The 21,298-nt window shown below is 40.5% G+C and overlaps 1 protein-coding gene and 1 long non-coding RNA gene across 27 annotated transcripts in view; both read left to right on the top strand.

The window, feature by feature from the left end:
• Positions 1 to 15,131, top strand: part of TCF4 (transcription factor 4) — a 335,849-nt gene extending 320,718 nt beyond the window's left edge. For 19 of the 26 annotated variants that reach the window (XM_006764466.2, XM_006764465.2, XM_006764467.2 and 16 more), the window contains 5 exons: positions 8,691 to 8,826; positions 10,428 to 10,590; positions 13,625 to 13,854; positions 14,321 to 14,461; positions 14,959 to 15,131. In XM_006764466.2, coding sequence (XP_006764529.1) covers positions 8,691 to 8,826; positions 10,428 to 10,590; positions 13,625 to 13,854; positions 14,321 to 14,457 — 666 coding nt within the window. In that variant the 3' untranslated portion in view covers positions 14,458 to 14,461; positions 14,959 to 15,131. The remainder of the gene's footprint in view (positions 1 to 8,690; positions 8,827 to 10,427; positions 10,591 to 13,624; positions 13,855 to 14,320; positions 14,462 to 14,958) is intronic. The other 7 variants (XM_015564424.1, XM_015564421.1, XM_015564423.1 and 4 more) reach the window with 1 other exon arrangement.
• A 422-nt stretch (positions 15,132 to 15,553) lies between these two features.
• LOC107183208 lies at positions 15,554 to 20,943 on the top strand. The gene is made up of 2 exons (XR_001513994.1): positions 15,554 to 15,945; positions 19,891 to 20,943. It is a non-coding gene; the product is annotated as an uncharacterized LOC107183208 (long non-coding RNA).
• Positions 20,944 to 21,298: the final 355 nt, after the last annotated feature.

Raw genomic sequence — 21,298 nt, forward strand, 5'->3', positions numbered from 1 at the left:
TCCTTTGTAAATACACCAACACTGACAGAACTACAATTTCAAATAAGTGCTCCCATAACCCAGCATGTTTTTTCAAGTTATGGATGCCAGCTAAGCGAAAGGGAGAGAAGAAACCTGAGTTGGTGAGACCAGCACCGGAGCAGTTTTGAAAGAGACCAAGTAAGAAACATGTGGAATCACTAACGTGCAGGGCACGTCAGATGTCCACCCGTCTGAAGATGAAAGGAAGCGGCCTCCTCCCCTGGGACTTGGAGGTTATTAGCAGCTGTTTATCCAGTCGGGAATAGAGATTAACATTGTAATTTTTTTTTTAAGAACTAGAAGAAAATTTGTTTGGGAAGTTGGCTCTTCATACCAAGTCACTGTGCGTTGCCAAAAAAAACTTCCTTTCTCAGAACTCATGTACTCAAGTTGAGCAATGTTATGATTCTCTGAGAAATTCGGAATTATCAAAAAGTCTGTCTCCTTTAACTAGAACAGGGAAGGACAGGCAGGATGGACGTCGGCCATTGAGACATCTCCTTATACTCTAACTGGGAAGCTAGCTGTTTGCTGTGTTACCTGTTCTCCAGCGTGCTTCTAAACGGGGAGTTCTTTGCACCCTCCCCATACCTCACTTCCCCCTAACTTAATCTCTACCATCCACGGCATACACAGATGGGTTTTGCACATGCCTACTGCTTGTAAAATGCCTTCTCATGACATATTGGGGAAGCTGCTTAGCACTCTGTGGAGCTTTATTCCAAAAAGAAAAAAAAAGGAGTTGGATATTGGTATTTTCCTCTGATTTAATGCTACTCTTAATGTCATTTTCTTTTATTAAATCCTTTCTTTCGCTTTTGATCTTCTTTATAGCAGAGCCACTGGTCATATGGAAACTATTATTGGGAGATGAAAGACTTCATTGCAGTTAAATAAGAGTGAATCATTTGGGCCAATAATACACACATCCAGTGAGGTACCATTTGTGTCCGAATGCCCTATGTAGTTCACTTTGTAGCAAAGCCATTGAGGTTTATAAAGGGATTTACAAAAACCTGCTTTTTGTCTGAAATGTGTAGTCTGACAACATGAAAACATTAATATGCAATGGACCTGCATCCCTTAAGACATTCATCTTACTTTGCCTCCGATAGTAATTATATTAATCCACCATTAAGATAAGAGCATTGAAAGTAATAGTTATGTCTACATATTTTTTTTCTAAAAATGCCTAAATAGACCCAGGCATAAAGTAGATATTCAAAAGGCATTTGTTGAATTAAATGTTTATTATTGGATAGAAACATGCTCAATGTATATTCAACAATATCAAAAGGTGTTAGGTTTCATAAAGAGTCTCACAGACACATGCCATTCGTGTCATCATCTATTATTAGGAAGCATCTAAGTGCACGTTGTGAGACTACAATCCTGTAACAGTGACCTCTACACCCCGTCCTTGCCCTGGGGACACTCTTCGGCTCAAGACCAGTGCAGGCTTTATGAATGGCAGCAAAACGGAATCAGCTAAGTGTAAGCCCTGCCGTATTAAAGGATGCCCTTCTCCCTTCCTCTCTCGAAAATCAATAAAAACATATTTTTAAAAAAGAAGTATAGGTTTAGATCTTAGATTTGATCCACAGAATAAGGAAAATCCATGTCACAACCTTGATATGCAAGGAAGGTACCAAGTGATGGGCATTTAGTGGGTTAGTATTTAGAAAGTGACTGAGAAGAAACATTTCATTTGTTTAGGTAAGCTTCTTTACCCTGCCACTTCCTTTCCAAGTATTTTGCAGTCGGCATGTGTTACTTGATAAGAACAAGAGCATTTTAAAAATAAAGGGCAGTTAGCTAAGGAGAAATGCCGGTGTTGGACCCCCTGGACAGGTGTGCCTGCACTGCAGGGTCTGAAAGTGCACCTCACGTATTCAGTCGTCTTTCCTGCTCACAAGTAATTGCAGACTTTCGCCATAATCTCTGTGCTAGATTGCTTCCTCACTGAGCATGTGGTAACTTTGGTTCCCTACTTATTAACCTGTACATGGGTCAGGGGAGGGACTCTGTTAACCACCCCTTGAACTACCTGTTTGGTGGGCTGCATCCACTTACGGTTTCCCCTCTATGAAAATGATGTAGAAAATTGGGGGCGAAGGATGGAGATACAGAGGAGAGAAATGAAACAGTTTTAATAGATGGAACTGATGAGTTAAGGAAAAAAAAAGATGAACTGAAATCAGATAATCATTTGCATCTCTCGAACTAGATCACAGAAATCATTCATTTTAACCATTTCGGTGGACATCATGGGAGTTTCAGCCTAGTTGATCACATGACCAGTCAGCACTGCCAAGATTAAGGTCATGTTTACATTCTCTTGAAAATTATCTCATCATTTGGAGAAGATAAAGCATGAAAGAAATCTCCAAGAATTGCCCAAGAAGGAATTACCTTAAATTTCAGGCAAAGTTTGAAGTGAAGCTATGAGATGAGATTTCTGGGGGCAGAAGGGGGGAACAGGTAGGTGTTCTTAAGACATTTAGGAAGTCTCCCAGTAAACATTGCCTAAGAATTAAAATCCAAACAAAAGAATTGAATCCATATCTGACTTTAGTGAAAAGTCCTTCAAATGTTTAATCCCATGAATTAAAAATATATATTCTGATCATTTATTTGTGGTTGAAAGATATCCTGGATGTTAGAACTTTCTCACACGAAAGACTTGGTTATTAGAGTCTTGTTTTCTATAGGTTGTGGGTGCCTCTAGTACTGTTCCTCATGGTAACATCTCCTGCTGCCATTTTGTGAACTCCCAGGTTCCCACCAGGGAGCTAGTAAAAAAGTTTGCATGACCACTTCCCATCTCTTTAAGAGATTTGATTTTTGGATTAAAAGGTATTTTGCACATTTGGAAAAATAAGTTTGCTCTCCTCTAATATGACAGAGATATGGCAAGATAATTGAAACTGAAATCTAGTACTCTACCACTGTCATGTATAATTGATATTTCATGGGGAGATTACAGTTACAGACACCAAAATTGTTTTCTGTGTTAATGGGTGTCTAATTACAGTAAAAGCCCATCAACCTGTGTGTGTGTGTGTGTGTGTGTGTGTGTGTGAATATGGCAAAACAAGAAGAGAAAGAGAAGAGACACAAGTAAAAACTCTCAGGACCTTTTTCTTTGCCCAGTTTTTTTTTTTTTAAAAAAATCACCTATGTCAAAAGAAAAATGTTGAACCAGATGCCATTAATAACAAACTTCCATTTTGATATTACCGAAATGTTTCTAATAGCGTATCTGGTTTGTGTCATCATTTGGTCTAGAAACTGATGACAGGTTTCCTACATTGCCTATCCTGCACTCTTTTAGGAGGATTATGGTAGAAGAGAAGGAACTGAGGTCTGAAAGCCTGTTTTGAAGCAGTTATCTCTGGAGATAACATTAACAAGGATTGAATAACTGCCAAATGAAATTTAATACATTTTCCCATCCATGAAATAGGCCTTTTAAATACAACAGAATAATTACTTTCACAATACTCCCTGGAAACAAAGAGAGCAGATACACTGAATGTCTTTTTGTTTGTGGTGTTTGTTGTTAGCTGAGGATGGGGATGAGGGTGTTTACCAGGGTGCTGTGCATCCCACATAAAACAGCCTTGCCAGCAGCCACCCAATTTGAAGCTGCATATCTTTTAAATCAGCTTATGTTGGAGGAGTTGTGGCAGATATTAAATTTTGTAATTTAGTTAGACATCTTGGCGTTGGCCTTGGCCTGAGTTGGTGAACCATGATGTTTTTTCCTCTATGATAAAACTAAAATGATTTTCATATCTATATCTGTATCTACACACACACACACACACACACACACACACAGACGCACACATACACAGTTCTAAAACAAAAGCTCCAATAAGTAGACCCTTTTTGTCCCTTAAATCTGTAAGCAAGGTGGGGCAAACGTAGGTTTACCATTGTGAGTATGCAAAACACAGACTTTATTCTTGTATTACTTAAAAGTCATTGTATTATTTTCCATAAGAACAACTGTACACTTACTTTTGCCCCCCCCCACCCTGTATGTATACCAAATAAAATTGTTCAATGTTATAAGTTTTCTGAGTTTAAAATTTGTTTCAGCCCTCTAACTGGACGTTCACTCAGTCACTTAGCCACTTCCAGCCGTAGCTTTCTTCTCTGTCAAATGAGGAATTTGGCCTAACTGGTTCCCAAGTGTCTCCAAGCCCTTAAACTCCATATACTATGATTTAAAAGTGCTTCTGCTATATCAATATTTTCCTCAGAAAGTAAGGTTATTTAATATTTATGTGCTTACAGACTCAAAAGAAGTAATGCACTTCTAAAGTTATTTAATTCTGCCCAATGATAAATTAACACAATTTAAATAGCTGTGTCGTAATTTGAATATGACTTGAGCTAAGATGAAATGTAACTTAGATATTTGTACATAACAGCCATGGTCTGCAGGGCCTGAAGAAAAGGCAGAGATGTTGAGATCACATGATCTGGCCTCCTCTTCCTCTTTTGTAGCTCATGGGACCACGAATGAGGACACCAATCCTAGGGTGGCCCATTCAAAGGATGGCCCACATCTGCTTCAAAATGAGCTGGGCCATCAGATGATCTTGACATTCTGAACCCAGAAATACTAAGACAGAGAGGGAGTTAGCAGCAGGCATGGTCCTGAAGGAATGTACCACGAGATAGTGTGAAGGAAGAGTCCAGCTGGAGTCACCAGGGGCCAAATCAGAGAGAGACAGGTTCCAGCCGAGGAGGAGATAGGCTAGAACCGCTCATGAGGCATAAGGAGTGGCCTCAGGTCCTGAGAATCTTCTGAGTCCAAAGCCTAAATTACAGAAATCTTCATGATAAAGCTTTTTTAAATTTAATTTACTGGTTAATAAAATTATATAGGTTTCAGTGTTCAAGTCTATAATACATCATCTGTATATTGTGTGTTCACCACAAAGCCAAGTCTCCTTCTGCCTCTATTTATCCCCCTATACTGTCTTCTAACCCCCTTCCCTCTGGTCATCGCCATGCTGTTATCTTTATGAGGTTTTTGTTTGTTTGTTTGTTTCCTGACCCCTTCACCTTTTTCACCCAGCCGCCCAGCTCTCCTCCCTTCTGACAGCTGTATCTTGGCCAAGCTAGACTTTAGTTCTATCTTTTACTTTTAGCGTAAATATATCTAAAACCATATAGTATGTGACAGTAAGAAGGCTGTTCCTACAGACTGCAAAAGCATTTGCAATCAATATTAATTAAGTGAACTCTTTTCCTAGGCTGGCTTTTAACTTTAAACTATTGCTTATCTATGTTAAAAGGTTATTATCAAAATGGGGCTTTAATCAAGTATGAATTTTCTTTACTTTTTTAAAGGCGCCATCCTAAGAACTTATTTGTAAGTTTAAAAGAATCTGCTTTTTCTAGTTACATGATCGCGTTATAAGGAAAGTTGACAGATCCTGGCCGTGGCCTGTACAGATAGCAGTATTGGTTCCTCCGTCTGTTTCTGAGCTACCCTGGTGGTGGATTTGTGCTGGCCACCTACTGTCTTTCTTTCCTTGTCTTTTATGTGACCAGAAGTAATGTTTCTGAAAGAGAACTGAATAGGACGCTGTTGTGGTCAAGGAAACATGCAAAGCTAATTCTTCAGATTAGAATATTATCTGATAGCCAGAGGCATTGGACTTGATCCTAGAGAGACTCAGAGTCGTTACACATGGATCAGAACCTATCATCCATCCTTCGTTTGACCTGGAATACATCCGTTTACAAAGGGGGTCTTAAAACAGTAAGGATAACCTTGTCCCCAACTTTCTTTATAGAAAATAATTGATGTATTTCTTGAGATGATCTAAAATGATCTATGGAAAATATATAAAATTAGGTAGCATATATGGCTAAAATCTAAACAAAAACATAGTTGGAACAACTATATTCTCAAACATATTTATAATAATATCATGTAAGATTTTACTGTCATCGTGCAGTAGAGAGATTTAAAATTAAATGGATATGAACAAAATAGAGGCAAAGACGATTGGAAGTACAGGCAGCTTGAGTTCTGAGGGTTCTGGAACTACTGAGACCCTTATGGTAATGTATTACGCACATATTTTCAGAACACAGAACACTCTCTATTATCACTGGGTACCAGCTGTTTGACATATCTCTTCTTCTTGCATTAGACATGGGAATTATTCTCTAAAACTTCTAGTATTATTTTCTCCATTTTGGGCTTTGAGTAACTTATTCATCGTTATACAACTATTAAAGAAACCAGTTACACTTAGAATTTAGATATTGTTGACTCTCATCATTGTACTATTTTCACTCAGTTACACTGTCTTCAATAATAGTTGAGGCAAAGAAAATAGAAAGGTAATTGGTTGTGAATTCTTTTTTCCTCTTGTAAAAACTAATCTCAGTGTGACCAAGAGGGGGAAAGAAGAAATTGCAGAATCAATATCTGGATATATTTTAAGTGAAAAGCGAAATATTAACCTTAAATTATACCATAAATGCCTACAAAGAAGGCTTGAAAGTTTTAACATAATAATTCTAAAACACCTCTGCTATGCTCTGATCTATGGTTACCTCAGTGATCCCAACTTAGAATCCTCCTTTGTGGAAGTCCAAGAACTGAAATCCACTGGGAATACCAAAAAATATGAGTCAGCGCTAAGGTAATTGTTTAGGGTAACATTGACAGACTTAAAGAGTGACCATTTGATCAAGGCCTTTGAAATTCACGCTTACAAGTTGACATCTTGAATGGAAAGGGTAATCATCGAAGGAATAAATCTGGAAAATGCACAGATTTAAACATGGCAAATCGAAGCCTGAATGGAAAATAGTATCAGTCTTTGTTTGGAAGGAAAAATGAAAACATGTCCCAACAGTGAGTGAGAAATGGCTGGCGGAGCTGTGGGCATGGTCTGCCTGTAAGGGAACAGGCTTCAGTTACACATGAAAGACAGGAGTGGCGTGGCAACGGCATTACGTATGTGAGAAGGGCTTACACTTACTCCACGAACCCAGGGGCTGAAACTAGAACCAGTGGAGGAATGTGCAAGGAGACCGACTTTGGGTGAAAATGGAATGGACTGCTTTGGGAGACCATCAGGGTCTCAGTGCATGTGCTGCACACTCATAAGACCTAAATAACCACCATTTAGAATGATCCAGAAAGGAACTCAGGCACATAGGTGGCAGACAGCACAGGCTTGCTCAGATCTCTTAGCTACAACATTCATTTATACTTCATGAGTCTTTAAATCCTGTACTATTCTTGCTATATTTTGAATCTGAGCAATTGATCCTTTCCCCCGCTCCTGAATTACCTTCTTTGAATTGCCTGTAACGGTGAGAACTGGATAGTAGGCTGCCTGAGCCAGCATGCCTCTGCTCAGTTCTGGGAATGCGACTGTTGTCAGCTCAGATTCTTGTTGTTGCATTCCTTAGAAATACTCTTTAAATATTTGGTAGCGAAAGAGTGGTGATTCTCCTTTGTGGCTTTATATTTTGGATGAGAAAAAATTCAGGTTTTTGATTTATAGCAGTCTAAATTCGTAGATAAATATTTTCAGTGTTAGACTCATTGTCTTGTGTAAATGTTCACCTAACAACAAGCTAAGAAAATAACTAGTTGGAAATGCAAACGAAAATGCAGCTACTCAGGTTCCTCTTGGTTTGCAAAAGCTCGATGTTCTGTTTTAAGGCGGTGTACCCTCTAAAGTCAGCAATTGCTGTCTTCATGCCATGGCTTCAACATCTCTGGGCCCGGAGTAGGTAGTACTAGTTAATAAAAAGCTCCGCAGCGGGTTTTCAGACCGAAGCATCGTGCTGCACTCTATGATTTTATTCTTGGAAGCATAAAGACTGTTTACAATATGGTGTCTTCCTGGGATCAGAATAGTGAAGAAAAAAAAAATGGAACAATGTCCAAACTCTTTGCATGGCAATGATGGCATTACTGGTGTGTTTAATAAAACCTTTATTGGGACATTTTCCGGTGTGGTGGCATTGGCAGAAACCATCCCCCTTTGGATTTGGAACTCGGCAGCTGATGAAATACAGTAAACATTAATTTGGAATGGGCTGCCAGTTTTGGAAAGCCAGGTGACATTTTATTATATTTGTACCGAGCACGGGCTGCGTCCCATACTGCTGCCGCTTCCGCTGTCACAGGCTTAGCTGGCATTATGGAAAAAAAATGGCAGGCCTGAGAATCTTATCCCCTGAAATGAAAGTCGAATGCCAAATTGAAATTCCTGTAGGATTTCCGATAGCAATGGGGGAATTGAGAAGCCCACAATTAAGCATATGGGCATTAAGATAATTGTCAGATCTGTTGGCGGACATGATAGAAGACAGATGGGTACGAATCAGTGCGCTCCACTGCAGCACCCTGGGAGACAATTTGACGTTTTACCTGCCTGAGCTCCTCTGCCATATTTGTCACTGGATGTACAGCACGGCATCTTGCTGAGTGTTAAGTGGCTGTGCAGGGCACTCTAGGTGTATGCGTGGTCCTTCAGCGCCCTCTAGTGAAATGCATTTGGGAGTTTTGTTTTGCAAAGGCCAGTCTTCCTTCATTAGGTCCTGGCTACCCCCGCAAACAGCTGTCTCACCTCTGGTTCCTGCTAAACTCTATGGTTCCTCTCACCTTGCAGGTCGGGGCCCATCGTGAAGACGGAGTGGCCCTGAGAGGCAGCCATTCTCTTGTGCCAAACCAGGTTCCAGTCCCACAGCTTCCTGTCCAGTCGGCCACCTCCCCTGATTTGAACCCGCCCCAGGACCCGTACAGAGGTAGGTCCACTGGGGCACTTCTGTCCTCACACAACAGCAGAGCTAGTGCTGATCCCCCGCTTACTTGGCATTCGTCCCTCAGGAAGCACTGGCAGAAAACCAAGAATCAAATTTGGCCCCAAAATGGTAAGTAAATGGGAAAGTATTTAGAACAGCTAATTGTGTTTCTTCAGTAGCTGTTTTCTTCAAACATCCTCTGAAATCCTGGTGCTGTTTCAGCAGGGACCAAGACAACAGACTGATGAGAGGAAATTTTATTTTAGCTATTTCCACATCTTACTCATTCAGCTCCTCTAATATGGTTAGTTGTAGCCTGAAAATGATATTTCCAAATGAATAGGAAGGAAGGAAACTGTTTTTGTTGTTGAAGATTGGAGGAAATATAGGCACATCTTTAAAAAAATGGAGTTGTTTGAACGATTTTTGGTATTGAGTCATCTAGCCCCGTAATGATTACTTCAGTCATACTGCGATGGGCTTTTCATGACCCAGGAAGTTGTCCTGTTGGGGCAAGACCGGGGTCCCAGGCTCCCTGTGCAACTGACTGAGCAGGTGATGAGGAGACACTTGAATAACATCTCATTCCCCTCATGTTTAGAGCAAGAATGATAACTCTACCACAGGATATGCCTGAGATTTTTCACCTGTTAAACGTTGTACTCATCTGAGTACTAATTATATATGGGGCTGCCGCCCATTTTATTTGAACAGTAAGAATGCGGCCGACCATTCTTTTAAAGAGCCTTTGGCTTTTCTTTTTCTTTCCTAGACTAATGTTCCTTAAGTTTTAACGTGTACAAGCGTGACTTGAGGTCTTGTTCAAATTCAGATTTTGACTCTGCAGGTGTGGGATTCTGCATTTCAAACGGGCTCTCAGGTGTAAGGATGCTCCTGGTCCATGGACCAAATTTTGAGTGACAAGGTTCCCAGCCACAGATTACAAATAGAGGGCAATACCTGATACACAAGCTTCTACCCTAGGAATAAAGGCTTGCATTAGGGTCAAGTCTTAATGTGTGTTGTGATCTTGAAAGTTGAGCAACGAGAAAGCTTGAAATTTCTTCAGCGCACAGCTATCTGTTTTCCATATGTACCATTTTTAAATGCTGATTACTCTTTGAGGATAAGAGAAGCCTAATTTCAGAATATCATTAGGATATCTATTGAAGACTTGACTGTACATATTTAGCATGCTCCCTGGGAATTATATTTTAAGGACATTTTTCTATTAAATCATTGCACATGGAAGAAACTCAATATAATAGCTGATATTTACTTGGGTTCTTAATCAGAACATTGAGGTGTATGATTTTCATGATTATGATTTTCATTGCAATTAAGTTGATGTTTTGTAGACAGTGAAATTACCATCTACTCCAAAAGATTGCAAAATAGAATTTAACTTCAGAGCCAATGCAGAGAGAACTTGCTTCCACAGGTGCATTTCTGAAACCTCACCAGGTAGTACATACACACGCACAAAAGACAGAAGGGTCACAGTTGAGCAGCATGAATCGCATCGCCGGCAGCTCCAAATCTGGGGTGCGAGTTTGTGCCTGGGTCTTTGGTGGAGACGTCACCGGGTCCCTCTGTTTCCACAGGCATGCCCCCAGGCCTGCAGGGCCAGAGCGTCTCCTCCGGCAGCTCTGAGATCAAATCCGACGACGAGGGCGATGAGAACCTGCAAGACACGAAATCTTCCGAGGACAAGAAACTAGATGACGACAAGAAGGATATCAAATCAATTACTAGGTCAAGATCTAGGTAACAGTATATAATACTGTCGCTTCATTTAATTCCTTTATTGGACTTTGATGAAGTGAACAGAACAGGAAGAAACTATTTAGTTTTTTCCTGGCAGGTAAATCTACAGCTGGAAAGAAAATTAAAGGCCTACTCTAGAGGTACTGAAGTATCGTTTAAGATACCTGTACTCTAGCGATGCCTGAAATATCTTTGCGTTTATGAATTTGGACCCAGGGCTAATTATACGCGGTAAAAACAATTTGTAACTGACTCAAACACAAAGAGTTGATTTTTAAGATTATACCTATTCTACAAATTTGGTCAGAAATGTTATTTCTAAACTATTTCTAAAAAGAGATCTTCGTGATATTGAAAACTCAATTGATGTATATGCAACTCTGTTTTTCTTATCTCAAAAATGAGAAAATACTGATTTCCCGTATTATTCTAAACATGTTGATATATATGTAAGAACAACACCGAAATTGCTAATTTTTTTTCTCCCGGATACTCCCTCCTATAGAAAATGCAACTGCAGGATCTAACTGTCTCCTTGAACTTTAGTCTGATAATCAGGTGGTTTTTAAGTGCCGTGGCACGCATATTTTTGATTTGCTAATTAAATGTACTAAAACTACACCTTCCTTTTAAAGGCTATTGTTCTTAAGGTTATATATATCTAGTATCCTACAGGGATGAAGAAGGTGCCACCTTTTCATATTGTCTTTGTTATTATTATGATGATACATTTTATTACATGTCCCATCACAAGTTCCAAAAACCCTAAAAGCTTCTAGCTTCTCCCTTCATCATCACTGCGGTTCCCTGGCTCTTGGCCACATTGGTGAGACATCCCAAGGGCTTGCACATGCGCACCACCTTCTGTTAGTCTGGTCAGTCCTCAGTAACTGAAGCAGTGGCCATACTTACTAGTGTGCATATTCATTTACCTTGTGATGTTTCAGCACAACATTTAAACTTGCTGTTAAGAATCTTCGTATTTTAAAAGGTCACCCCTGCGACATTTACTCAAACCTCCAAAAATGTGCTGTAAGGCATTGCTTTTCAAATCTAGGCAGTTTGATTTGCATAACCAATTCTAATTAATTATTAGCCCCGGTAACTTTGGAAAATAATTCCCATTTTCAGGCCCACCCTTTGAAAGGTATGGCATGGGCTTCATATATAAAAATATTATCCAAAATTTTTAACTTCAAGACAGGCCCAGCAGAAACTTGACTGTGTTCTCCTTTCACTTATTACATCCTATAGTAATAGGCAGCTTGATTTCCTTGGCAACAGCAGAGGTCATGGGTGAGGGAGAGAAGGCTCAGCAGCGAAGTGGGAGGATCAGATGGCAGAGCCTTCTCCGACTGGCTCGGGTCGGTTGTGTGTTCACTAGCACACACCCACAGAACACCATTTCATCTCCAGGAGCGGGTACCTCTGGGGAGATGACCCAAGTCTTACAACATCTTTTTCCGGTGCCTCCCTCCTACCCTCCCTTACACGTGTTCTTGGCTTAGATGGCCACCTTTATGTGCAACACGTGCTCGCAACCCAGGGCTATCACTTCCATTTTTGCTTGACTGGGGCTTGTAAACCGTAGTTGATCCTTATTACACTCTGGAAATTACCCAGAGATTCTCCAAAGTGGAAGATTTAGAGCCATGTCGTTTAAGCCAACTTCATTAAGTGTACATCACGTTGACCAGATAACGTCCCACATGTCCTCCAGCTCTGAAGTGCTGTGACAACACTTTTTCTGGGAACATTTCAAATTCGTGGAATTTTAAAATAGAGGTTAACCTTCATGGTTATTTAAAGCCATGCTTAAATCTATTGGTTAACATCCTTATAGCTGGTCACCTCCATAATGTTTTTTTGTTTCTTGGATTTTTTTATTGTTGTTGTTGTTGTTCGTCATGGAGAGCCTATTACGTTTGATAAAGTTTATTTTTGATATCTCTCGTGCCTCAAAACTCTTGTTCATATTAAATCAAACTATTCTGCTCGGCGTTCTTCTTTTCTATTCTGTCTTCCTTAAGCAAGACATCTCCCACGCCTCTTTTTACATAATCGCCCATGAAACACTCAAAGCCCTGATACCATGAAACTTTTATGCTATGCTTTCCAGATGGCTCATCCTCCTATTTGCCCTCCATTCAAAAGTTTCTTCTCATTTGTCAGCATGACACCCACAAACAGAAATAATCTTGCCTTTCCAGACTCTACAGGGTCCAGCCATGCCTTTGGTATGAATCACACAATATTTCTGTTCTCACAGTCAGAGATTAGCTTGTTGGCTTCATTTTTGACTCACAATGAGTCAGAAGCTCTAGCCGGTAGATCTTTGGAGTTTGTTTTGCTTTGCTTGTTTTACACAGCTCAGGTCAACTCAGGTTTCCCCTCGCTTGTTTTTGGATCATAAACACCCATGACGTTAAAGACCATGGAGATCATGTGTTTCTAACATTTTTATTGAATGCACAGAGAAAACGAGACTCAGATATCTTCAGTGGAATGACCAAACCCTTAAAGCAGATTCCTGGAGAAACCTGGACAAAAGTCTTCACTCCCATTGCTCTGGTGTTTTCAATGTAGGAGCTTCATCCTGATAGCTGCACCATGTTAATTTTGACATCTCAAACTGTTTTTGCAATCACTTACTTTCCTTAACTTTCTGATGTCATGGTATGAAAGTTAAAAACAAAACCAAAGAGCAACTTCTAAAACTATTCTTTCCAGGTTGCCCTCCTGTGGTGCAGCTTCAGCTGAAGTTGACTGTGGCCGGCTTTGCAGGGTGTAGCCTCTGGCAGTAGTATGGGCGCACTGTGGGCCCTAACTTTAACCTCTCCCGTTCGGTGTGAGTTAATCTAGGGCCTGACAGCCATCCAAAGCAATCCTAGCTCCAGTGCATGTAAAACTCTGCTAAGGACAAGAGCTTGAGATGGAAACATTCCGGGCAAACTCTGGAAGAAAGCAAAAGTAATTGAGTCACCGCCTTTTTCCCCACACCATTAGAAAATGTCCCGTCCCTTTTGTCCCGCAGCAATAATGACGATGAGGACCTGACACCTGAGCAGAAGGCGGAGCGTGAGAAGGAGCGGAGGATGGCCAACAATGCCCGTGAGCGCCTGCGCGTCCGCGACATCAACGAGGCTTTCAAGGAGCTGGGCCGCATGGTGCAGCTCCACCTCAAGAGTGACAAGCCGCAGACCAAGCTCCTGATCCTCCACCAGGCCGTGGCCGTCATCCTCAGCCTGGAGCAGCAGGTCCGAGGTCAGTGCCGGCAGCGGGCTCCTTGCAGAAGCCACGTCTCATGGGGCTGGAGGGAGCGTGAAGGACTCGCCTGCCTTGAGCAGGAGCGGAGGGGACACAGGAGCACAGCTCAGGAGAGTTCTGTCCACTGCAGACCACGACTGAATCTACAGGCAGCTCCCCTTTCTCCTGCAATTAAGTTATAGGATCCTCTTACCACTGAGACTGCAGTGTGAAGCTTCCCCGTGCAGGCAGTCATCGGTGCTTCGTGTATTTGCTTTACCAGCTTCCTGATACTATCAAGGGCTCTGTGACTCCACCACGCAGCTCACCCTCTACCAGTGACTGAGCGGGGGAGTCTCTAGTGCACTCTCTAACTGTCCCTTCTGTCTGCAGATGTGAGGAAAGGGTCCCCAGAAGGGTACACGCTGCTCCCTACCAGCAGCCTGGGCAGTAACGGAAGGCTTTGTGCTTCCTTCTTCCACAGAGAGGAATCTGAACCCTAAAGCTGCGTGTCTGAAAAGAAGGGAGGAAGAAAAGGTATCCTCGGAGCCGCCCCCGCTGTCTTTGGCGGGCCCTCACCCTGGAATGGGAGACGCTTCGAACCACATGGGACAGATGTGAAAGGGCAAGTGAGCTCCCCTTCACCCAGCCTTCCCGTGGTGCTCCAGAGCGACCTGTCCCTACACCAGCCTTCCCTCAGGTGCTCCAGAGTGAGCTGTCCCTCCACCAGCCTTCCCCGTGGTGCTCCCAAGTGAGCCCCCTACACCCAGCCTTCCCCGTGGTGCTCCAGAGTGAGCTATCCCTACACCAGCCTTCCCCGTGGTGCTCCCAAGTGAGCCCCCTACACCAGCCTTCCCTCTGGTGCTCCCAAGTGAGCCCCCCACACCCAGCCTTCCCTCTGGTGCTCCCAAGTGAGCCCCCTGCACCAGCCTTCCCTCTGGTGTTCCCCAGTGAGCTGTCCCTACACCAGTCTTCCCAGTTACTCCCACTGAAGTGGTGGCCAGAGCGGTCCATTTCCCCACATTAACAGATTCTCCCCTTGATAGAAGCGTTTAAGAATAAAACGTTTATTTCTACTGTTGTCAATGTACTAATTATTTCCCCTCTTCTTTTCCTTCTCAGGTCCAAGCTGCCACATTGCTTCATTAACACAAGAGACCACTTCCTTAACAGCTGTATTATCTTAAACCCACATAAACACTTCTCCCTGACCCCTTTTTTGTAATATAAGACAAGTCTGAGTAGTTATGAATCGCAGACGCAAGAGGTTTCAGCATTCCCAATTATCAAAAAACCGAAAAACAAACAAAAAAAAAAAGAAAGAAAAAAGTGCAACTTGAGGGATGACTCTCTCTAACATATCATTCAGAATGTGCAAAGCGGTGTGAGCAGGCTGAGATCAGCCCAGAGACTGAATGGCAATCCTTCCACACTGTGGAACAATGCATTTGTGCCTAAACTTCTTTTGGAAAAAAAAAAATGGTAAGCTTTTGTTCATTTGTTTCAGACTTTTTTCTCCTGTAAAAAAATAGTACTGATTAACTTTTTTAAAAGAAAGATTTTACTGTAAATACGGATTTTTTTTTTTTTTTTTTTTGTTTTTTTTTTAAATGCATTTTTTTTTTTTTTTTTTTTTACAGAGAGGAAGGGAGAGGGATAGAGAGTTTGAAACATCGATGAGAGAGAAACATCGATCAGCTGCAATGTACTAATTATTTCCCCTCTTCTTTTCCTTCTCAGGTCCAAGCTGCCACATTGCTTCATTAACACAAGAGACCACTTCCTTAACAGCTGTATTATCTTAAACCCACATAAACACTTCTCCCTGACCCCTTTTTTGTAATATAAGACAAGTCTGAGTAGTTATGAATCGCAGACGCAAGAGGTTTCAGCATTCCCAATTATCAAAAAACCGAAAAACAAACAAAAAAAAAAAGAAAGAAAAAAGTGCAACTTGAGGGATGACTCTCTCTAACATATCATTCAGAATGTGCAAAGCGGTGTGAGCAGGCTGAGATCAGCCCAGAGACTGAATGGCAATCCTTCCACACTGTGGAACAATGCATTTGTGCCTAAACTTCTTTTGGAAAAAAAAAATATAATTAATTTGTAAGTCTGAAAAAAATATTTAATTTAAAAATTGTAAACTTGCAATAATGAAAAAGTGTACTTCTGAAGAAAACTACATGAACGTTTTTGTTGGTATTCAAGTCAGCTAGTGTTTATAATTCCTGGATAGCGAATGAGGGGAGCTCGGCTGCCCTAGTAACAAAACCAGCAAACGTCGTGAGTCAGCGAAGTGATGACAGTAGCCATTCCTTAGGGTAGGAGGAGCAGATGGATCTTATAGACCTATGACAAATATATATATAAATATATATATAAATATATATATCCTTCCCGGTTTGTTATCGTAACCTGTAGTGCCAACTCTGCTTCCGGAGGGGTAGTGCAGGATGAAACGCTGACCCTGATGTTGCTTTTCATTCACGAATAAGTAGAAAGTCGTTTCTCCAGTCTTTTGGGAACACAGGACTTAAGAGTCACATCATGTGTAGATATTACAAGCAGCATTACTAAGACACGGCAAAGGGAGTTTGTCTGAACTGTAATGTTGCGCGTGTGACCGTCTTCTGGGATTTTCAGAGGTACAAGGTTAGAATGCTACAATGTTACCACTGTGCCTTCCAATGTTTATATCATCGGAAACATAACATAATCAAAGTGGCTGTGATTTAACAAAATGATTCAAGTGTTACCTACATGTGTAGCCGAAGTAGTGTGCAGTGAGGCGTTTCTGAATACATGGTCAGATTTTTGGAAAAAAACAAAAACAAAAAAACAAGTAAAGTTCAAAAACCATCAAATGAGAAAATTGCAAGTAGTGTGACAGAGCTGATTGATTTTGTTGCTTTCTTGATTTTTTTTTTCAAAATGGGTTTACTAAGATGTAGATGATATAACTGCCTCCTCCATCTGAAAAATGCCAATATTCAATCATCATGCAGCATTATAACAAGCCTTATAAGTCCTAAAGCATTAAGTTGCACTTTCTTGAGGAGGGGTAGTGCAGTATTTCTCTGGCCAGTATGAATGAAGTTTATACCTAACATATTTGATAGAAACATAGATCAAGCTATGGCACAGCAACTCATCAGATAGCTAGCTTTGACGTCTGGGCACAATTGAACCAACTTCCAACGTGAATCTTTATAATGATTGAGTTTGGTGTATAGTGCAGTAAACAAATAGTGCTCCTAGTTAAGTATTTGTCAGCATCCTTTTGTCTCTAACTCGTTTCTGTTTTTACAGCCACACAATCTTGGCATGTATTAAGAAAAAAAAAATCCCTATTCAAGTAGTTTTTTCCACCTATCAGCACTGAGTAAATGCCATAAATCCATCAAAATGGTCTAAATGTTCCATCTGTTCTCCTGTTTTGCCAGTTATATAGTAATGAAATACATTTGTAAATTTTATGCAACAAACGGCAAACATATCATTATTTTGAAATTGTGTATGTAAAAGTTCACGTGGTCATCTTTTACAAACCCATAAACATTTTGATTAGCTGTGTGTGTGTGTGTTGAAAACTGTAAATATGTTCAGTAGCGATAAAACTAAAATACTTTGATTTGTTGATAAGTTCCTAAAATGTGGAGGTGGATTAAAACCTTAGGAGAATAGCAGAAATCAAACTTCATGAAGAGTTATTTTGAGGCTTTCCTGTGAAATGTATGAACAAAGGGACCCCAAGAGGGCATGGAAGACAGTGTTGTGTCCGCTCCCCTCCTCTGAAATAATGGAAAACATGTGTCTGTGTTCCCTGGTATGTAAAGATTTCCTTTAGTGGTACATTCTGCACTCACTTTGTATAGTCTACCAAGGCGGGTATCCCTAGGAACAATATATAGGAAGCAGGTCTACTTTGATCACATTCAGGATAAGTGTACAGAAGAAAATACGGTGTTTACTCTTTAGGGAACTGGAAACACTCCCTGTGTTGATGTACATGTTAAGAATGGCACTTTTGATACACGTTATCATACAGGTGCTTAATAGAGCTGATTTAAAGGTTTTCAAATCTGTAAACAGAGCAAAAAACTAAATTGTAGTTATTTGATTATTTTTTAAATTGGTGCTTTATATTTTGTTCCCTCTCCAACAGAGGAAAAGCTGCAATTTATTGTTCACCAGCTTTGATGTATTCATTACCCAGTAATGTAATACCTCTATTGTCGAATTCCCTTTGGAAAGAAGCGAAAAACTTCCTAATGGCCACCAAAGGCTGCTCAGTACTTTTTGCTTGGTGGAGAAACATCTGCACCTATCCGTGTAATTGGGTTGTGTCCCCATTAAAAAAGAAAGGAAGAAAAAGATGAAAGGGAATGTGGCCTTCTTAGTGTGTTTTTTCTCGTTGTTTTGTAAATTATCAAACCCAGGTAAGATATTGGTATCCTGTGCTGGATTTTTCTAATGAAATTTAGCAGAAGACAGAATTAAAGAACTACACAAAGATGCCATCAGGGTCCATACTCTGTGTGTGATGATACCTAGGCTGGGGATCTGTTTAAGAGACTTGGACATTAAAGCAACTTGGAAGCATTGATCCACCTCCACATTCAAGTAATTTATGAATATGCAGAATAGGGATGTGTTCAGCTAGCAAGTTTACCATTTGTCTTCTGTGTAGCTGCAAGGAACACTAATGTTTATACAACTGTCCGTCCACCCAGTGACGCCGCTGGTTCTGATTCAGTCTTCCGATTCCTTTCTGTTTTTCGCTTTTTTCCTATTTCTTGATTTTTTTTTATTTTTATTTGTGATCTTTATTTTGATGAGGGGTTCGGGGTTGGGGAGGGAGGTGAACCAAGACTTGGGGTTAAGAGGATTTCGTCTTGGATCCAACAGGCAGAATATGATCTGTGTCCAAAAGTGAACTTGAGTCAGGAATGAAACATTTTCAGCATAAATAAGCACAAAAATTTAGTCTGCTGGCTGACTGGAAACAAAACAAACAAACAAACAAAAAGTCAAGATGGAATATGATGAATTCCAACACGATGGGGCACCAAGGCCGCTAGGCCTCTCTTTTTATTTTGCTTTGGTTTTGTTTGTTTTTCTTTAGAGACATGCTCTTTCTCATGGGACTTGACGTGGACTCATCTTCGTGCAGTGCTGGTTTTGCCATCCTCATTTCAAGTATTATAGACATATGTAACGGTGAAATATATGAACTGTGGCCTTTTTCATTCTTGTTACTTGTGATGCAATTAAGTGAAGATAAGAAAAAAAAAAAGCAGAGATTTACCATGTATCAGTGCCTGGCTTTTTGTTATAAAGCTTTGTTTGTCTAGTGCTCTTTTTGCTATAAAATAGACTGTAGTACACCCTAGTAAGAAAAAAAAAAACTAAATTTAAAAATAAAAATATATTTGGCTTATTTTTCGTAGGAGCAATCCTTTTATACCATGAATATTACAAAAAAAAATTGTCAGATTCTGAATATTTCTTCTTTGTAGATTTTTGGAATCATTATGAGTAAAGTTTGTTACTTTATTTTACTATTTAAAAGATGTTATTTTACCATGTGTTACTGAGATGAAACTGTATGGTAGCTTTTTTTTGTTTGTTTTTTTGTTTTGTTTCATTTGTTTATTTTTTTAGTTGTAGGTCGCAGCGGGGAAATTTTTTGCGACTGTACACATAGCTGCAGCATTAAAAACTAAAAAAAAAAAAATTGTTAAAAAAAGAAAAAAAAGGGAAAACACTTCGAAAAAAAAAAGATAAACAGTTACACCTTGTTTTCAATGTGTGGCTGAGTGCCTCGATTTTTTCATGTTTTTGGTGTATTTCTGATTTGTAGACGTGTCCAAACAGGTTGTGTGCTGGAGTTTCTTCAAGACAAAAGCAAGCCCAGCCTGGTCCAGGCCATTACCTGTCCCATCTGTAGTTATCGATGAAGTCATGTACATGACCGTTCTGTAGCAATAAATGTGCCATTTTTATAAACTGTTTCTGACACTTCTTTCACTTCATTTCGATTGTCCGTAGAGCTCTGATTCTCTTCTGAGTGAAACCACACCTATATTGCATTTTCCAAGTGTTGGAGGTATTGACAGCTTACCCAACAAAACACATACACACACAAATCACAAAAACAAATTGAAAAGCACATGAATGGCCAAGGAAGAGATGCCCTTAATGAAAACGGAATGGGATGCATGTGAAACCAAAAGGAAACTGTCTAGAGGAGTAACTGATTGAAGGAATAGAACCAGTGCGCGGGTGACACTGAAGCGGTGCGTTTGAAGAGCTCTGGCCGGCGCCATGCTGTTGGTTGTGCTGCAGTCCCTAAGCTGAGTCTGCCTCACCTTGGGATCAGTGGGTCGACTGCTTTGGCAGAACCTTGTTGGCTAGATCTTTGCAGTCAGAAATCTAGGTGATTTATTTTGTATCCCTTTGTTAAGAGCTGAATACTGTTAACCACAGTTACTATCACACTGTATTGCTTCCTTCTCAAACTGTCCCCACCCCGCTACTTCTGGTTGACCTCTTGACTCTTCATCCAGATGTGTTGTTGTTTTTTTCCAACTTGTACAAACTGACCTGTGTCACCTATTGTGGGAGGGAAAAAAAATGTACCGATTAAAATTATTCAGTGTTATGTACTGTAAGTTAATATCTTTGTAGAATGGACATCAATCTACTTTGCAACACTTGGAGGCTGTGTCAACCTTGCGTTGTAGACGTGTACAGTCAAGCCTGCAATGGAAAGGAAGCCCGGGGTAGATGAGCACTTGCTGACAACGTCCTGGCCCCGTGCGAGGTGGTTGCCGGACGTCTCCGTGATCGCTCTTGTGTTCTTTCTAATGGGGTTCAGTGACGAGTTTACCGGAAGGAGGATGTTAGCACCATGTGGTTCACGTGTGAAGTGCCCTCCATAGCCAAACATTGGAATTTTTTTTCTTTTTGGTTGCAAAGTTTGCAGATATTTAAATTTTAGGAACTTTCCAAAGATTTTGGTTGATAACCCTCTTTTCTTATAAATGATTTGAGATGTTCTTATGTTGCTGTGTATCTTAAATATAAACAAAAGAGCCATGAGCACTTAGTCTTTTAGTATTATATTTGATCATCTGTTAAGAAGGGGGACAATGAGCTTGGGCACCCCTTCAGTGACTCTTCTAGAGTCTACTCACAGGTTTTATTTCAGAGGAGCACCTTAAACCTTGACTTGGGGACGTTTTCCAAAGGGGAGTTAAGTTGCTGGAGAAATGAAAATATCTGGAAGTTAAAAAGATCCCAATAATGTTAAAAATGAAGACCATCCAAAGACGTTGAGACAGGGAATCATATTTCATCTCATAACTGGGTCCATTCATATAAGACCAAGTGGAATGTGTATCCCAGGCTTTAATGACAGGCCACCTTTCTCCGGACTGACAGCCTAAGGTTGAGT

The sequence above is a fragment of the Myotis davidii genome, unplaced genomic scaffold, assembly GCF_000327345.1.
Source record: "Myotis davidii unplaced genomic scaffold, ASM32734v1 scaffold38, whole genome shotgun sequence".
NCBI classification, from domain to species: domain Eukaryota; kingdom Metazoa; phylum Chordata; class Mammalia; order Chiroptera; family Vespertilionidae; genus Myotis; species Myotis davidii.